At 51.0% G+C, this 19,735-nt stretch overlaps 1 protein-coding gene and 1 pseudogene across 2 annotated transcripts in view; both read right to left on the reverse strand.

The window, feature by feature from the left end:
• Positions 1-1,818: 1,818 nt before the first annotated feature.
• Positions 1,819-19,735, reverse strand: part of UBE2H (ubiquitin conjugating enzyme E2 H) — a 93,699-nt gene continuing 75,782 nt past the window's right edge. For both annotated transcript variants that reach the window (XM_075558658.1, XM_075558659.1), the window contains 2 exons: positions 7,798-7,926; positions 1,819-3,643 (listed from right to left, as the gene is read on the reverse strand). In XM_075558658.1, the coding sequence (XP_075414773.1) occupies positions 3,519-3,643; positions 7,798-7,926 (254 nt within the window). In that variant the 3' untranslated portion in view covers positions 1,819-3,518. The remainder of the gene's footprint in view (positions 3,644-7,797; positions 7,927-19,735) is intronic.
• On the reverse strand, positions 14,065-15,115 carry LOC142457307 (signal peptidase complex subunit 2 pseudogene; annotated as a pseudogene).

A 19,735-nucleotide genomic window follows, 5' to 3' on the forward strand; every position in this document is an offset into this window, starting at 1 on the left:
TCAACGAGGCTGTGCACGTCGAGGCGATGGAAGACTCCTGCCGCCTGTGCACGTGTCTCCCTTCTGAGTCCCTAACACCAAAGGGTCACGCGCCCCTCTAAAAGCACACTCGTCCCCCGGGTGTTCGGGAGCCAGGGATGGTGGCTCGCAGCCCGTGAGGCCAGCCCGAGACGGGGGTTGACCCAGGGTGTTCCCACGGCGGCAGCAGACTGCCTCGTGTGGGAACCTTCTGGTAAAGTGCTTAACCGCTGCACCACTAGGGTCCCTCTTCCCCTTCGTGGCAGGTGGCCTAAAAAAGCAGGTCAGTCTAAGGCCAATCAGGGCTTTGGCGAACCTGCGGGACATCCCTGGGAGACATTCACTCCTTAGGGGCTTACAAAAGCCAGCTGGCAACTCGAACAGCTTTTGAAGAAACTGGAGGGCGGGCGGCATCGGGGACAGCCACCTGCTCGTTGTATAAAAGGCTCTTTCTGCGATGGCCCAGGAACATCGAAGGTGAAGGCCAAAGTCGAGGGGCCAGCTTCTAGGTTGCTACCACTAGGACCAGTGCTGGGGCCTCGCGAGCAAGCCAGGAGCCCGCTGCACGCTGCCCTGCAGTGGTCAGCTTGCTCAGAGGCGTGGGTGAAATCTGAGTTCAGTCACTAGGACAGGGGACGAGAAGGGCGTGCACCCACCAACCACCAGGTCCAGGTAAGTCTGAAGAACTAGGGCACAGGAGGGGCCACCCCAGCTCTTTACAACCAAGGTGGCGCAGCCTTTTCCAGGGAGGGGGGGGGGGTGTCTTGGGTGCTGAGTTCTCATTCACAGGCCAGGCCTTCCTCTAGCTCAGCAGTTCTCAACCCTTTGGGGGTTGAACGACCCTTTCACAGGGGCACCCAATTCACAGCAGTAGCAAAATGAGTGAAGTAACAACGAAAATGTTATGGTTGGGGGTCACCACCACATGAGGAACTGTATGAAAGGGTCGCGGCATCTGGAAGGTTGTGAATGGCTGGTCTAGCTGCCTCCCCCAGGTACAGGGGGGAGGGGGTTAGTCTGAGGATGATTCTGGTCCCTCTGTCCCGAGTCAAGCGCCCAGTGGAGAGAAAGTCATCCCCCACAGCCAAAACCATGCAGGGTTATGCCTAGGACGACAGATTTCCAGAGGAATGGGAGGAGCAGCCCAATCACACCTTCAGCAGACTTGCAGAACACATTCTCATACGCCCCCTCCCCACACACCACCCCTCACACCCTTCTCACACGTACACACCCTGGCCCTCTTCCCTAAAATGCAGCCACATTGAGATCTGCTTTAACCACTGTACCCTCCCCGACCCCGCAATCCTACTTCTAGGGTTTGTGGCCCCTTAACTACCCAGGTCCTGGGTGCTCGAGGCCGGCAGGTAGATGTCATGGGGCAGAGCTACGTTGCCGCTCACGCGCCCATGACTGCCCTGCCCTTGGCTCAAGAGCCATTCGTTCCTGGGCATGGTTTTTGGAATGGTAATTAGAACACTATTGCTTTTGCAATCTTGAAAAAATACAATGTTTTATTGTTTGAACTGTAACCACCACCCAGTACTCGACGCCTACCCTAAATAGCACCTACAGTCAAGGGCACCACACAGCACACTGCTCATGGGCAGGGAGCAGGGCCACAGTGCCAGCAGACCCTCCCTCGCCCAAAGCAGGGAAGAGACGACGTGCTAGGACATGTCCAATAGTCAATACTGCCCTTCCGACAGGCCACAGCGGCTACACATAACTAACCAGCCTTACTGAACTGCACCTAAAAAGAAATTGTTTTAAAGAAAACCTTTTGCTTCGTGCCCATAATTAACGTAAGTAAATTATTTTTTTATTTAGGAAAATAATCATGCTAAAAGCAAGTTGTACTTTATATAGATTTTCAAAGAAAAGATTGATTGTGCTTTTTTTAATTTAAAAAACAAACAAAAATGAAAATAGGGTATCTTCCAACCTCATTGACTCAAACCTTGGGGAATACAGCAGTCCTAAACTAAAAACCCACACCAAACAGAGGCCCCCCCCCCCCCCCGTGGGGCCTTCAAAATGGTCTTTAAACGCTTTGGGGACGGGCTGGTTCTGTCCTACTGGTTGTGGCAGCAGAGGTACAAGGTTACAGTCTGGAACGTTTCCGGTTCTCTTCCAAGTTCGGATCTGAGAGGCTCTGCCGGCAACCACGGACACAGGGTTAGCAGAGGACACGGCGTGGTTGGCAGGCATTTCCAGCGGTCTGATTCCTCTTGCCGTGCGCGCAGGACAGCAACTCCTGCCTTCCACACCTGCTCTGCCGCCGCATCCCCTCGATGGGAGTCCCTCATCCCTCGCCAGTCGCACTCACAATAAAGCTGTGTTTGTTTTTCCCACCAAGAGTCACTTTGGGTCTAAGAACCTTTATTTGTTCCAATTATTACTCATTTTCAATTTAAAATGTGTGTTGGGCCTAAAGTACCCATTTCCCACTCCCACAAGCAGATGGTGACCCGGCTGCTGCCAGGCAAGTGGCAGAAGGGGAAACAGAAACCAGCCGTGAAAGGGGGCAGCGGGCCCACAGCCACAGCGCTGGTCTACCCGGGGGTGGGCAGCGCCAACCAAGCCGGCTCCAGGCTCGCACCGGCCCCCACCCCGGAGCCCCTCACATTGAAAGCTCTTCGTCCCAGCTCGCAGTCTCCAGCGGCCAACAGGATGAGGCTGCGATCTGTGGTTCAGGTGGACGGAAGCATCTTCCCGGTCACTTTCCTCCTCCTGTCCTGTCCTCTCCAAAAAAGCTCTACCCCCAAGAAAACGGGCCGAAAACACTCAAGAGGTTCTCCAACGCAAAACGTGTGGCTGCTGCAGGGCACAGTAGCTTGAGGGGCAGGCGTCTACATATAAAAATGTACTTAAAAAATCCGAGTCAAAAGGAGGAAAAAAAAAAAAGTTTTACGTGTCAATACTCTGATGAGCTCCCTGCTGCACACACTGGTGCTCACAGGAAGGGCCACCTAGGGCTCCCAGGAGGGAGGGCGCAGGCACTGGCATGGCCGGCCTGCTCTCGGGAGCGCTCGGCATTGGCGGCAGCGGCCTTTCCCCTCCCTAGTGGACTCCTCTGTGTTTGGAAAAAGCACTATTCTATCTTCACGTCCAAAAGCGGGTGGGTTGGGTGGGTTGGTTGGTTTTCTTTGGAACCATCAATCAAGGGTGGTGGCCACTCAGGCCTATCAGAGCGGCCGTTTCTGGCGGCGGCTCAGGAGCGCCCGGTGGCCTGGGCCAGGGGCTGTATGAAGGCATGCATTCCAACTGCATATTGCTACCAAAATGGAATGTGGGAATATGCTATGCACCTCAGGGTGACAAATGACCAATAAATCAAGATCTAAAGGGTGATATATAATCTATATATATCAATGCTATTATTCATAAAAACCTTGTTTAGTAATAAAAAAAATTGCTTTGTTTAAATATGAATATTATAGTCTGCTTCTCATGGTTAGGAAATAATAGTCTTTTCTGAAAAGCAGGTGCATTTTCTACTACAACTCCATGTCCTGGGCCTCATCTTCCGAAAAGTCAGACATGGAGCTCTCCGACGAGCTGTCGCCTGTGCCCTCCTCCTGCTCCTTCAGCGCCTCCTCGGTGGCGTACTTCTGGATGTACTCTGCACGGGGAACACCAGCGTCAGTGAGGCGGCCCGGGCCCAGAGCGACCCAGACAGGCTCAGCACCCCCACCCCAAGGTGCCAGGGGAGTGAGACAGAGAAGTCAGCTCTGTAGCCACTGAAATCAGAGGACAACCACCCGGCTTGGGAACCGAGGGCCTGCACTTGGTCCGAGGGGACTGTGGAGAGGGGCGACGAGGAACGAGCGTCTAGAGCCTGAAGACCCTGCTCACCACCCACAGCCATCACCTCTCTAGCAGAAGGGCAGGGCTGCCCACCAGGCGTGGGCCCACTCCTCCAGGGTCCACCTGCCGGCCAGCCAGGGCCGGGCACCTAGGACTTTCCTTGCTGACTTCCCAATATGGCACCGCCTCTCCACATTTCCTGGAGCAGGAAGATGAGAAGCCCAGACGTTCCACGTTAACTAGACTGGGCACCTAAACCTGCCTCTATGGCCGCTTGTAAAGAAATGTCCCATTGCATCGTCTGTACGTAGATTTGCAGCTGTATAATCAGTCAGCCCGTCTCTCATTTTAAAAGTAAAAACAGAGTTTTCTCTCAGCAGGTTTGGTGCCCAGAAAGCAGGCTCTCAGTTGGCTCAGGACCCAGCTGCTCTGTGGAGACACTGGAAGCCCCTGACCAGGTGCTGTTCACCCGAGGGTCCCGGCCACTCAAGCCCAGGCTGCACCCGGTGTTCTGAATGGCTTCGTAGACCATTGAAGTCCTGCCTGAAAATAGGAAGTGTGTCCTGTTTCCAAATGAACCAGAGGTTCTCAACCTGTGGGTCACGACCCCTTTTTTTGGTCGTGGGTGTGTGTCAAACGAGCTTTTCACAGGGGCCACCCGATTCCCAACAGTAGCAAAATAACAGTGATGAAGTAGCAACGAAAATAATGTTATGTTTGGGGTCACCACCACATGAGGAACTGTATGAAAGGGTCACAGCGTTAGCAAGGTTGACAACCACTGAAATAAACAGCCTCCACACAGCATAGACCAGAAAGTCTGCAGCCTGTCTACCTGGAATGTGGTTGAGAGGCCGGACAAATGCAAGTCCTGTAAAGTGGGGTTCTAGCTAAGAAGGGCGCTTTACCTTTCTAAAAGTAGAAGGAGGAAGCAGTGATGGGCACCCATGTGTGGCCAACGCGGGCCCCTGCAGCGAGAACGAAAGCTGTGGGCTCTGGGCTTTCCTCTCCGTTATCCTCAACCTTGACTCAGAGAATCCGCCTCCACAAGCCTTGAAGCAGGGAATTTACCTTGGAGGAATGCTCATTAATGGCGTCTAGTGCCCGCTGCCGTGTGGCTCCTTGGAGAGACCGCTGCTCTCTGACACGGCCATTTGATTACGTTCAAGGAGAAAAATACTTAAGTGCTTACAACGGCGCTGCCTTTCAGAGTATTGGAAAATGAAGAGTAAGGTTACTGACGAGGAGAAAAGGGACCAAGCAAGATACAGGAGCCCCCCAACTTATGCTGCCCTCACGGGGTTCTGTTGAAGGGCACTGAGGGTGGAGCACGCTCGCGGTGTGCTTGTGCGCCAGGAGCATCAGCAGCACGCACTACAGCTGAGCCCGGACAACGCGGGCTTGCACCGCGTGGGCCCACTTATATGCAGATTCTTTCTTCTGCTCTTTAATGCCACCAATGATGTCTTCCTGGTGAAAGACGGCGCACCGCAGTAGAAAGTGGTCTCTCGTGGCTTGTGTCTCTTTTCAGGGTGCTCAGGCAGCTCCGACGAGGGGCCAGTTCTATGGGTGTCCAATGATGAAATCCTGCACCACTGAAGCAGGCGGCGCATGCAGGCAGGGCACCTGAGTTGTGGTGACTGGCCATGCCAGGGGAATGCCACGGGCAGGCCCACCCCCCACCTACTGCCACGGAGTCAAGTCTGACTTGGAGACCCCCACAGGGTTTCCAAGACCACAAATCTTTACAGGAGCAGCCAGCCTCATCTTTCTCCTGAAGAGTAGCTGGTGGGCTTGAACCATCAACCTTGCTGTGGCTCAGCCCAACGCTCCAGACCCTCTACTGGGCCCCCTGGCGAGACACAGGCCCCTGGAAATCAAAGACTGGCCTGGAGGCCAGCTGCGAGAGGTGAGCTGAGTGGGCGGGAGCCAGGGGCCTAGCGTAATGGAGGCAGAGAAAGAACTGTGGAGGGAACAACAAACCACCACACCTCAGAGCAGCTCCGGGGAAGGGTCCCATGGGGTTCATGGGGCGAGAGACTCAGGAGCCTTGAGGAGCTGAGGTCAAGGAGTCAGAGGTGTGGTGCCGGCAGGGACCAGCTGTGGCAGGCAGGAGACTGACAGCAGGAGGAGGGGGTGACCGCGGATGGCAGCTCTGGGTGGGGGAGGAGTCCAGGAAAGAAGGCGAGAACAAGCGGAAGATGGGCAAGGGGGAAACTCCAAGCTTACATAAAAAAGGAGACAGGAAATGGGGGGATTCCAGGACTGGGGACGAAGATGATCCTCTCAAGTTCCTAAGGAAGACCGTTCCCCACACTGGAGCAGCCCACCTGAGCTAACTCGGACAGGTCCCTTCTGAGCCAAGCAGACACAGGACAAAGGGTCAGCCTGCAGGCCCCATGCCGATGCGAAGCTCTGGGGTACACTCAGCAGGCACCCAGCCCTCTGGGGCTCGCTGGGCACGGCTAAGGGATCTCCATGTGAGAATCTCAGGACGTGTTAGAAGTGGAGCACACGGTCTTCTTAAAGGGTGTGTGTGGGCACGTGCGCACAGGCATAGGTGAATATCCTGCTACACAAATTAGGTATTAACTTGCAAAGCACTCGAGCCTTAATTAATTAGACTACATGCGCGCCTACTTTACTTCATCAAAAGCTTCAAATGAGAGACCCGGGAAAAGGAGAAAGCAACAGGAGGGAAAATGCCAAGTACACACTGCTCCAAACACCCGTTTGCATTACAACACCCGCACATTTGAGGAGCGGGATGCAGCCTGGGCAGCGGCTTCTACTGCGACCCCTGTGGTAGTTATATCATCTGGTGTCAATTTGAGGGTTCAGAGTGAAGGGGTGGAGTCTATCCTGTCAATCAGGACATAGTCAATAAGCCCTCTGTGTGGGCATGGCCTTCTCCTGAGGATTCTGGGAACTCCTGTCTTTCCTCTTTGGAGGCGGGAGACAATGTCTCTGTTCATGCCCTGAGAGACCCTCTACTGACAAGACACGTGGCATCAGGCTGATAGACCCCATGCCCTGGAAATTGGAGGAGCCACGTGGAGATCCCTGCCAGCACTGAGATGCTTACAGCGTCACGGGATCCACAAGACTTCCCATACATTGGCCTGTGATCCTCCTGCATTCGGCATCACTGCATGTGTTTCCTGAGTCTGAAGAGGGCTTTACAGATTGGTATTGGACATCTGGGCTAATATCAGACTTACGGCTTGATCTGGACTGGGGTGTTTTCTCAGTATTCAACTGCTCTTGTAAACAAAGCTCTTTCTGAGTATGCATTTGTTTCTCTAACCTATCCAGATGAACACAGACTGCTGTGCAGCGAGGCAGGGGAGCTAACCACTGGGGAAGGGGCTCTGGGGGCTAAACACGGGCTGTCTACAGCGTGCTCAGGGTTCAAACCCAGCAGCCACTCTGTGGGACAGAAGTGAGGCTGTCTGCTCCTACAGACTCCTTGTCTGGGAAATACTCGGCCCTACTGAAAACTCCAGAGCTCCCAACTCTGAATATGTGGAAATGATGCCCCCACCTTCCTAAGCCCAACCCCCAACCCACTGCCGTCAAAAGCCAGTTCCCTTCCCCGAGTTTCCAGCTTCACGATCGAGCTGCTGTCCTGAAGGGCCAGGATGCTCCAACCACGCACAAGCGTGGAGGCTGTGTCCCCTTCAGGGACTAATCTACTCTCCAGCCCGACCGTGGGGAGTCTCGGGGGTTCCTGGCGGGATTATATTACCACTTTACTACCCGGCAGGGGTGCCTTCTCCGTTGTCCTCTCTCCTGCTGCAGTGCCTGTACCCCTGCTTGGTAAAGACCGCTCTGAGCCCTGGCAGGACCCTTGAGCCACAGGGGTCGGTGACTTCTGCTCCAGACCACGTCGGAACCCAAGAAGGGCTTCGGCGTGACCACAGTCAACAGACTGAAAGTCGCCAGGGCCCAGTGCCACCATCTCCTTACCTTTAATTTTCTGTTTGTATTCTTCTGGTCGATGGAGGTACATGGCTGCGGCGTCACCATTGAGAGGGTCTATGGGGTTAGGATAGGCCAGTAACTGGGGAAGGAAGGACTCGAAGATATTGGTAAGATCTGAAAGAACAAATGGAGACTGGTCACGTGGGGGGACGAGCACGGGCCCCCAGAGTCACCCCAAACAGGCCCTGCGCACGAGTTCAGCTGTCCGTTGTCACAGGGGTGCGTGGGCGCGCCCCAGGAGAAGTCTGCTTCACAGCATGTGACCAACCACGTACTCCTCTTAATACCAATTTCTAGATTTTAAAAAATGTAAGTCGAAGAGCCGGATAAGGAAGCACCTGCTACTCATGCTACGGAATCGATCTGTTTCACCGTTTCATTTAAACACGTGCCCAACGCTCCGCCCCGAGGAGCACGTCTTCACAACTGCCGGTGTGCAGAGCTCCCAGCACTGACGGGTGCAAGGGGAGCCCTGGGCCACTCTGCACAGTGTACACCACGTCTGGTCAAATGACTGCCTCTCGGCCCGTGTACAGGTTCCTCAGGCAAAGTGTTCTGGAATTCTGTTCACCTCACTGTATGGGGCAGCCCGCCGAATGCCTCTGCATAGTCCTAAAACACAAGGAAACAGCTTCCTGCTCTAGGCCAAGGTCATCTGACCTCACAGCGATACCCTTCCTTCTGCCACTTCTTCTAACGGCACCATAAGGGGACAGTGTGTCGCTTAAAAGTCAGGCTGTATCCCTTTTTCATGCTGACTCAACCTGTGTGCTCAACAGATAATCCAAGAGGCTGGACCACCTGACAAAGACTCCAGCATTCGGACCGGAGGACGCTCATTCACAAGCTGTGACGTGCACAGGACACCTTCTTGCCATCAGCTGCATCGAGGGGAGGGGAGGGAAAAGCGGTGACTGGTGAAGACAGAGACTACAGCCTTCGTGACGGACCCCTCTTCACAAGGGGTACACGGTGGGCAAATCTGCTGGGAAAGACCTCTGCGTTACAGAGAACCATCGTCGTGCTGAGGGACAGGGGGCATGACCTACCCGCTATCTCTAACTGCCTTGTACACGCTGAGAGCTCAACAATGAACAAGAAGATGGAAGCACCACAGGCGCTTCTGCAGGATGGTGTCGGTGAAGAACACCGAAGATTCCTTCACCGGCCAGAACAACAGACAAATCTGTCCTGGAAGGAGTATCACCAGTATGCTCCTTAGAAGGATGCTGAGGCGTGGTCTCACCTCGTTTGGGGAGGTTATCGGAGGGGACAGTCCCTTGAGGACATCATCCTGCTGGGTGAAGTGGCAGCCGCCAGGAATGGGCTCAGGGCACGGCAAGCGGTTCTCGTGGGGGTCCACGGGGCTGCTGTGTGCAGAAACGGACTACAACGCTCACTGGTCAGGGCGATGGAAAACCCGGAGCAGAGGGTGGTTGGACGACAGGATAACGACACACGTGAAGGATGCTGAAGTGGCAAATGTCTTGCGACGTAAATATTTACCACAAAAAGTATAGTTAAGATTTATAAGTTAAAAAAATTATAAATCAGTTTATTGGAGGCTCAACATTTACTTTTAATTAAAAAAAAAAAACCAAGGTGGGAAGGCCCAGGGCCAATCTTGTAAGGCTTTCTTTTCTCTCTGACAGTGCATGCGTTGCAGTCTCGGTCCGCCCTGCTTCTCATGCTTTTGAGACAGTCTCCTTGGCTCCCCCCCCCATGCCCCCTTTAGGGCTCGCTATCCCCACTAACCCTGGGACACCGCTCCAACCTCCTTCATCCAGTGACACGTCTGTCTTTGTCTCTCAAGATTCAACATGTTCTCTTTACATGAAAAAGAATAAAGTAACACTTCCCTATCTCTTGTCTACTTTTGTTTACATATGAAATACCTGGTCAAACAAGAACACTGACAGTCTTCCTTTTCCCCTGTCCTTTTGGGGCGCACACGCTAACTGCAGTGACAGGAGTGTGGACGTCTCAGGATCGGTAACACATTGCTGCCTGACTTCATTTCTAGAAACAGACGCGAGGTGAGTGTTGGCAAGTGTGTAGAAACTAAAGCCTGTTCGTGGCGCCAGGAGTGGGAGAAAGGGAAGGAAGGGGCAGTCACTGCTACGGAGTACGGCGTTTCTGAGGAAACCATTACAGTGGTTAAGGGCAGGGTATCCATAAGTTATACATCTGTGAAAGATGGAATTGGCAACAGTTGCGATCAACTCATTTATGATCATGTGACAAAGAGAGGAAAAGGAAAATGGATAACCGTACACCTCCTGAGGCTGTAGTTTCTTAGTTTGCAGGGCCAGGGCCACCGCTTCCTGATACATACCACGTAGTGGACCCAGCAGTGCTCCTGTCCCGTCTGCTAGTTTGTAACATACAGCAAATTGGTCTCTACTGACTTGGAGCAATGGAGGGAGGAGTCCCGACGAGGAGGAGACAGGGCCATGTGTGGCCGACTGCCTCCAGGCTCCTCTGCCGCGAACAGCCTGGATGGTGCCTGGCAACCATCACGGAGTATTTTGATAAAGGTTCAACAGAAAAAGCCTCACCAAAAAGGGGACTGGGCACGAAAGGTATGGGGGCGGGTGTGGTAATACGCAGCACAGAAGTCCTCAAATTTTCACACAGTCCCATCTTTGTGGAGCACAGAGGCTAGACCAACTATCACTTTGAAATAATCTTTAAACCTTATATGGAAAACATCCCAAGTATTCTGCAAACCAAACACCAGGCTAGCTTTATTCACGGGCAATGTCTGCCTTGAGCACTGTGCTTGTACGAACTATCTGTCTCGAAGGGACCACGCTGACAAGACAGCCAGTGGAAGACTAGATAGGAACCTTAGCGGGCATGGGAGGGAGACTAGATAGGAACCATGCTAGGGAGGGAGGAGGGCCGGTTTCGGAAAAGGAGGGAGAGCATGGTTGTTGAGCTCCAGGGAGGTAACCCACACCACTGCACCAACAGAGGCTGCTGGCTTGGCACACATTCCACTGGGTATACTCGCAATGGAAAGAAAGGTAACGTGAACAGTAAGGGCAACAGCCACTTTGGAGCAATCGAGGGAGAAGGGTGCCCGCCTACAAACCAGGCTCCCTGAAGCTCTCTCTCCAGACACCCTGGCTTCCCACAAAACAAGACCCCCTCCCAGCACAGCCGCATCGCACAGGACGCAACGGAGGCACAGGGAGGGGTGAAGCAGCCTGCACCTGGGCTTCAAATGGCAGTGTCACTACTACGCTGGAGAAAGAGCCAACTCCACCTTTGTGATGGGGTCAGCTCCTCCCACAGGGTCCAGGGAGGCCTGGATCAGAGAGAACGGCCTCTCTTACCCTCCTCCATGTGCAAGACCGACAGGAAGGTGTGCGGTATTTGGAGTTTGGGTGTTTGTGGGGCTATCTGTCCACTATTTCAGGTATGGGTGCCCAACCAGTTAGTAACACATGGCTGGTCTCAAACACCAGTTACAGTGAATGGGACGTATGCCATTACTACCAAACCCAAATCAAGCTCACAGCGACATGACAAGACAGCACACAACTGCCCCTGTGCGTTTCCAAGACTAGCTCTTCATGCGAGTACAAAGCCCTGTGTTTCTCTTTCGGAGCGGCTGGTGGTTTCAAACTGCTGACCTTGCAGTAGCAGCCCAACTCCTGACTACTGTGCGACGACAGATACTGCTCAAAAGCATTAGCAGCCCGAGTGTCCCTATGAAAAGACAAAATCAAAACCCTTTACGAAACAGACGGCACTGCTTTTAAGTAGCGTGCGTACATGTTCCGGGCTGGAGAAGCAGAGCAGATGACGTATTTCGTAACTGGGAGGTTGCACACCTTCCTCTCTGCCTAGGCATCTGCCCCACCCCAAGAGGCAGACCAGACTGATCAAGGACCAGCTTTTGCTTGCTGGGTCTCCTCTCCCCCTACACGTGCCAACTCCCCGTCGCTGCGGCTTCCCAACACCTCCCCTCTCCGCGTGTTATCGGTAGCTCCTTAATGATCAGAGAAAAGCACAGGTACCCTCTTTCAATAGCCCACTGGTTGGCTTGTGCTCATGTTATAAGAAATTACACTACATTTGTCATGGATTACTACCTGAGCCACCAATTTAGAATGTGTTCAAAATAAGGTCAACACTAAAATTTCCTTTCATTCATGCAGTTTATTTTTCTGTAGTAACCACTATGTATACCAAAAACCCATGTAGCCAATTTGTTATTAAGATGGAAAAAGAGGAAATAAATAAAAGTTACAGGTCTCTTCTGGTGACTTAAAATAAAATAGATCTTTTCATTGTCACCTTTTAAAGTTCTTGTGAAGGTGGATTATTGGTGGATCTGGATAGGTACAGCTTTTTAATTTCCTTCTATTTGTCTACTGCAACCATTCAAACGCCATCAAAACCAAAGCTCCAAACAAAACCCCAGAAAGCAAACGGCTCCTCAACCGGAGAGCAGACATGGCCTATAATCAAAGCAGCAGTGCAGGAGAAAGCCCTGACCCGTTTAAGGAAAGCACCAGTAAAGTCAACCAGCTGAGGCAGCGTCAGGCAGGTAGAGGACTTGAAATAAGACACGGCCTTGAGGTTCAAGACTGCCAGTCTCTAAAACCACTGCACGAAGAGGAGCCTGCCGTGAGATGTCCTAGGGTCCCATGGCCCGCAGCCGGCTCGCCACACACTGTGTTAACTCACCAAACCCTCACGCGTGCGCGGTCAACAAAATATGCCATTGCCAATCTGCCAGGGATAGAGTGAGTATACAACGACCCGATTCAGAGGATTTTATGTGTGATTAAAATAAACCAAAAGCCTGAACTCATCTAATTTGCATATACTCTCGGGTGTGCCCATGGGGCTGTTAAGAGAACGGGGTATCACTGGAGACAGTCTGATGGCATAACTCGTGCACACAGGGAAAACAATGCACTTGCAGGTAGTGGAAATTAGTAAGAATCAGTAGTCGAGCACGCAGAAGAATTTGTGCAAGGCATGTGACAGACACACTCCATCAGCTTAGCGACAGCATTTCGAGCAGAGACCAGGGCTCTCCGTTGTACGTGGGAACAGGCAATATCAAGGGTGGGGGGTGCCCAAGCCTGGAGAAATCCCAAATACCTTCCTTCTGCCTACCAAGCCAGTGCCAGATCACTAGGCCATCAACCCAAGGTGCGTGCAGTGAGAGAACACGGTCACACACAGTCACTGCAGGCCGGCAGCCCCTGCCCCGTAAGGTACCCAGACGGGCCACCTGCAGAAGGTAACACATGCTACCTCACAGATCACAAGCAAGGAAGGGAAGGAAAGAAGTGGCCTCTCCCCTCATTAAAAACACGCCAGCCTCCATTGCTTCCCACCAAGGTGTCCTCTAGAAGGGCATCTGTCCAAGTTCAAACCTGGCTGGACCCTGCTTACCTTCTTCACGCCGCATCCCTTTCACACACAGCTCCTCATGTTGTGGTGACCCCACCAACCATACAATTATTTTCGTGGCTACTTAATCACTGTCATTTTGCTAGTGTTCTGAATCTGACCCTGAAAGGAGTTGTGACCCACAGGTTGAGAACTACTGCCTTAAGAGATTGCAGGCTAAGCCATGGCATATGACTTGTCATTAAATTCCAGAAGCAAGGGTAGTTAATAGGGATTTACCTATCCTTGGGCCTTCGTGCGGCTCACACTGAAACTATTAAGCGTTTAATTACTAGATAGAATTGAGTTTGCCCTCCAATGTCAGAAGACAACGAGAGCACTTCATGCCAATACAAGGTCGGTGGAAGCCCGTGCTTCCCATGGATGAGAAACAAACACCCCATCTTCAAGTCTGTCGGGACAGTTTCAATCACTTCTGCAAACAGATGCACGCACTTGTCTAGAATGAGACTAAAACGCAGAGAAATACAGTTTATACTCACCCCAAACAAGGCACTGCCGCCAGATACATTATCTTTGGCCAAAATTTGAATCGTTTGGAAAGATTCACAGGCTACCTGGCCGCAAAAGAGAATGGGATAACTACTTCTAGCACCCAAGCCTCAAAGCTCACTGCCATGCGGTGCATCCTGACTCACAGTGACCCTACGAGACAGGGTAGAGCTGCCTCTGTGGGTTTCTGAGATGGTAACTCTCTACACAAGTCCAAAGCCACCTCTTTCTCATGCAGAGTGGCTGGTGGTTTCACACCGCTGACTTTGTGGTTAAGGAGTCCAGTCATCATGTAACCATGCCACCACCAGAGGTCCCCTATTTCTTTTTTTTTTTTTTTGCAGTTGTTAATAAGGTTCATTTTAATGCAAAACCAAAAGCAATTCTTCCAATGTTGCATGGCACAAAGCTCTATAATATGAAGTACTGCAGGTAGGAAGGGGGAAGGCTGTGGCTTTTGGCAGAAAGCTTTTCCAGAAGAGAAAAATGAAGAGGCTATAGCTAGACATCAGACCTACAACTTCTCATATCTGTGCTAGAAAATTCTATTTATCCAGTTTGGACTAAACTTTCAGGAAACACAGGGGATTTAAAAACAATTCTTATTTGACTTTACCCATTTTGAGTTCACGGTTTCTTCCCCCTGCCCCTCCTAAATTAGCATGACCCAGTAGAAAGCCGGCTGCTTTTAGAACTTAGCCATTTTATTTTCCTTTCTGTGGCAAGACTGTCATGGAGCCTGGATATTTCCGGCTCATAAGCATCCATGACCAGTGTCCCACTGTGGTCAAAGAACTTAGCAATGGACTTGGTGAACTCGGCTTCCCGCTGCTGCTTGGTTCTCCCACTGATGAAGGTCTGCTTCGGTCTGCTTCAAGGTGTACTTGTCATCAAACCTTTTGAGGCTGGAGGACAGTTGCCAAATGTCATCAGGTTCCATGCCGGTCGGGTCTTTCCTGTGGGCCACCAGAAAGATGCTCTTCTCCTTATACGAGGTGTAAATGGTCAGGATCCCCATCATCGCAAAACAGGATATGACACACAAAGCCGAGACAGGCTTTGACTCTGGAAAGGGGTGCACATAATCCCAAATCAAAGCCACGATGGCAAAAAGGCAGGAGATGGTGCAAATGGTGAGGCGACCATAGATGAGACCAAAGTTCTCCACATACTTGTACTTTTCCAGAAGTACCTTTTGGGCAGAATCATCCAAAGAATTTTTCACAGCCAATCCATCCCATTTGTCAATTTTTACAGGTTTATCATCGATCTTCCACTTATCCAACAAGCCACTGCGGCTGCTGCTGGTCCCGCAGCCGCCGCCACTTCGCCCACCCTGTGCAGCCGCCGCCGCCATCTTCTCTGCCGCTGCGTCTTCCTCGGTCCCCTATTTCTACCAGAGGAGCTTAACCTTATTATGCCACAGCCTAGTACTATAAAATAAATGTGCATTAAAATTTCATAGGGCCTGTAACACTCTTTTTGGCTGTAGTCAATGTCTGTCTGTTACTGACTGTCCAGATGACAGTGCTGCTGCTGCTGTTGGGTGTGCTGGGCTGGTTGTGACTCAGTTCCTGTGCCAAGCACAGTGAAACACACCTGGTCCAGCCCCACCCTCCAAACTGTTGCCGCTTGTCAGTCTGTCTCCATGAAGGTCTTCTAATTTTTTTCCACTGATCCTGCAACTTTAAGCATGACATGCATCCTTCTCTGGGGACTGGACCCTTGGGTGACAGATGCAAATCAGATGAGACGAATCTCACTAGAAGATGCTAAGGGCAAGTGATCCCCCCAAATGCTGACTTTTCGCTCCAGCAACGTGCGCGTAGGCAGAGCTAGGCCATTAGCTCACAGTACCAAGGTGAGAACTGTTAAGCTTCCCAATTTATAAGAGCAAGCCTTCCACTTCACTTGTCCACAGCTTAGTCCACAGGATTGACCAAGCCAGGGAGAACACAAGAGCTGGTGCAAGACCCACTTTGTGAGGGTCATGTGTGCATGGCCCCGGAGCAGCAGGGAGAGGAGAGCTGTACTGCAGGGACCAGGCCTGAGCCCCCTAGTCCACAGTGGACAAGACGGGTTTTGGACTAATGGTAGAGCTACAACAGAGAAAAGACCATGCTACTTGCAACCTGTGGCTTCACACACCTGTCATCGCCCCTCCTGCCAGCCCTCAGAACGAGCCCTTTTCAAAGGAAACCCCTGCTGCAGGCCTGCTGCACTGAGTTTTCAGGTGTTTTTCTGGTTGTTATCTGGGAAAATGGGAAGAAGCGTATCTCACATTTTATATAACAAAGACTTTGACTTTGTACTAAAAAATTGTTTGATATAATAAAGGCAAATTAAAAACATTTAGAGAAAGGCAGAGACGCTATCACACAGGAAGCCAAGATGAGCTCATTTGGTGCTGCGTTGTCTCCACAAAATTCACATTGCCCACCATGCACAGCTCCCTGCACGGGAAATAATCTCAGACGCAAGTGCCTGAGCGATTAAATGACAACCACACCAATTGTGAGCATCTGGCACAGGGAAGCAGGGTGAAGCAAAAGCAAGGATGGGGGGACAGGCCCCTCCTCTTTCCTGGGGGTCAGAGAGGATGGGGGACGACTACACTGGGTGAGATCATCAACATTAAGCAACACCAGGCTGGACTAAATGTCAGCCTGAAATTTCAACTGGGAGTCAACATTCTATAAAACTACCAGCGGCAGTTTTAAGGTACCTACTCCGAGGGGAAACCAACTTCCAATTTCAAAAATGCTCTTCTCCAGAACATCCGGGGGAGATGCGGAAACAAGTTCTGATGGCCAGGTTAAGCAGTTTGCTCTTTCAGTCGGTACTTTTGTTCACATGCAGGCTCTCTCTGATTGGCTATTCAGTTATATATTAGAGTCTCTTTCTAGAGGCACTGCAGGAAACACAGTGCTTCAGAGTCGCCAAGTATGAAGAGCGCTCCACACCAGAGGTTGTAGAAGGGTTTGAATTTTGCGCAAAGAGCAGAACAATCCTCCAGTCACAGCACCCTTCCTTTGGACAAGCCCCCCGGAACATTCCTTGTTGGTTTCCTGTACTTACCTGGCACATTAGTTTTCCACGCGTGAGCACTAAGGGAGACAATCAACTCACACGTGTGCAAGGAGAAATGAAGACATGTCCCTCAAAACCCTGTACATGAATATTTAGAGCAGCAGTATTCAAAAGGGCCAGAAGGCAGAAACATTCCTGGCATCTGTCAACTGATAAATAAATGGTATATCCATATACAGGGGGGTACCCCCCTAAAAAACTTATTTTTCAAAGCTATGTATTTAAAATGTTTATAAAACCACCTTATCACCTTCAAAGTACTCTCCATTATAAGTAATAATTTTGTCAAATCTGCAATTCCATTCTTGGGAACATTTTTCAAGCTCATCTGTTTGGATGGATGGCTGACAGCACCTCCCTCATTTATTCTACACCATCAAATTGCTGTCCCTTCACGTCCCTCTGCATTCTGGGCTACAAAAAGGAGAGAGGTCGGGGTGTCAGGGGCGTGAGGCCAGAGAGACATACGGGTTTTTGCAAAAAAACAGGCCCACTGAGATGGCGGCTGAGCAAGTACATTGCCGTGGGGCCCAAACCAGTCCCTGTCTGCCACAAATCAGGCCTTTTCTGTCACACAACCTTTTTTAGAACCTCTAAATAGAAACTTGATTAACAGTTTGACCTGGTGGAACGATCTCCAAGTGCTCTATGAGTGGACATTGTTTTGTCCGTCAGGGACATTTCACCTTTTTTGAAACGAGAAAACCACTCGTGCACTTGAGTTTTGCCCATAGCACTGTCCTGTAAGCTGTGTTCAACATCACAACAGTTTCTGTGGCTTTATTCCCAAGCAGGAAACGGAAACTGACAGCCAAACACGGTTCTCTTAAATCAGCCATCACAAAAAGAGAGGTCTGAGGGAAACGGCTTTTACGAGAAATTCACTGTGACCAGCGAGAACCTTCCCAGGAGATGCCACTGGTGCACTAATTCCGGGCAAGTTGCTCAATGCTTGCTGGGGGGTGGGGGTGAGAGAGAGGGAGGGAGGGGGTAACCTGCTACAGAAGCTTTTCCCAGCGAAGGTTTTTTTTCCCTTTTTTAGGGGGGGTTACCCCCTTGTATTAATGGGATGCTATTTGGTAATAAAGTACAGATACATGCGATAGCATGGCTGAATCTTGGAAAAGAATTGTGTTAAATGGAAGAACCCAGAGGTAAAAAGAGCACGTGTTCTATGACTCTGCTTACAAGGGATGTCCAGTGCACACACATACTCAGAGGACGAGATTGTAGATTAGTGGCTGCTGAGGCCGAGGGGGGTTGGGGGTTGGGGGTGGGTGGATGCTGGCAGATGAAGGGCATGGGCTTTATGCGTTGATGAGAATTTGACTGTGGTGCTGGTTTGCACATGTCTGTCAATATACTAAGAACCACGAATTGTACAGCTTAAGTGGGTAAATTATATGGTATGTGAATGATAACACCATAAAGCTGTTATTTAATTTAAAAATCTGTCCCGATACTTGAGAATTAGCAAACTTCTTCTACAAATCTTTTCTCATTGATGGTGAAGGAAGGCACTAGGTAAAAAAGAGAGTCCAACTTACTGCAATGGTAACTGGAACCAGCCTACAGTACTTCAATATGCACATTTCTAAAATGTGAATGTAGTTTTTAGGAAACTACATCATTACGTCAGATATTCCAGGCAGCCTGCCACGAGGCAGTTTTACCAAACCATTGAAAAGACATCCACTTACTCAACCTAAGAATGCATGTTTTCTCCTATAGCCACATTTTCTTTCCAGCCACCTTTCTCTAAAAGACCCATGCCAAACAGAACTGGGCATGATCAACTCATTCATTAATTCAAAACCTGCACCCTTGCTGCACACATGTAACTGGTATGTTTGTGTGTGTGTCCATGTGCGGGCGTACAGCTGTATATGGACAAATATAGGACAATATCCCTGCTTTCGGGAGCTTACATTCTAAACTAGCAAGTCGAAAACAAGCTTGCCGATTCACTTAAGGCAGGGTGCTGCACTACAAAGGCAGAGGGTGTTACTTCCGACAGCATGACAAGGCAGCAGCTTCCCCGGAGGAAGTGATGTTTGGGGCCAGACCCAAAGCAGGGAGAGAGGATTCCAGGGAGAGGAAGTAATTCTGGCAGGCAGAATGAGGAGAAGATAAACCGCAGCTGTTGAACCGTGTGCTGCTGGTGACCAACCTTCCTCAGGAATTATGATCAGGTATCCTGGGTGCTAGGCAAAGACGATGGGCAGGCTGTGGTTGGGTGGCTTACCTACCGTAGGCCATGACAAGCCTGACAACTGTTGCACAAGAGGAAGCCACCCCTGGGTAAGCCCAGTCTTCAGCAATTCCCCTTTTCACACTTTTCTCAGTCGTGGTGACCTAAACTGCTCTTCCTGCCCCCTCATCCTGGTGTGACACAGGACTGGGGACCCTTGGGGTTACAGACAGGGTCCCTGGCAGCCCGTGAGGCAGGTAGAATCTAGAAGCACAAAAACAACTAGCACAAGAAGAAAAAGCAGGCCGGCCGAGAATACGACAGAGTTTCGAGAGCATGTGGGAGGGTCTCAGTAAGGCTTCAAGGGGCAGAGGGTAGAAGGGGCTGAGGGAAATGTATGTGTGTGGGTGGGGTGTTAAGACTTATGTCGTGATCCCCAATTAACGTTAAAGTAGCTGAAGCTAGTAGTTTGAGCAGTTCCCTCTCAGGAGTCAGCACAGAGTTTGGCTGAGTCGGTAAGCCATTTGTCGATCTACTCTGCAGGCTAAGATGCCAATTTTAGCACTGAGGGGACGACTGAATCACTCCTTACTGTGCTTCAGGAGGAGCTCTGGTGACATGGGGGGGTTACACACTAGGCTGCTAACCACAAGGTCGGCAGTTCAAAACCACCAGTCACTTAGCGGGAGAAAGAGATGACTTCAAAAACCC

The sequence above is a fragment of the Tenrec ecaudatus genome, chromosome 9 (genome assembly GCF_050624435.1).
Source record: "Tenrec ecaudatus isolate mTenEca1 chromosome 9, mTenEca1.hap1, whole genome shotgun sequence".
Classification (NCBI taxonomy): Eukaryota; Metazoa; Chordata; class Mammalia; order Afrosoricida; family Tenrecidae; genus Tenrec; species Tenrec ecaudatus.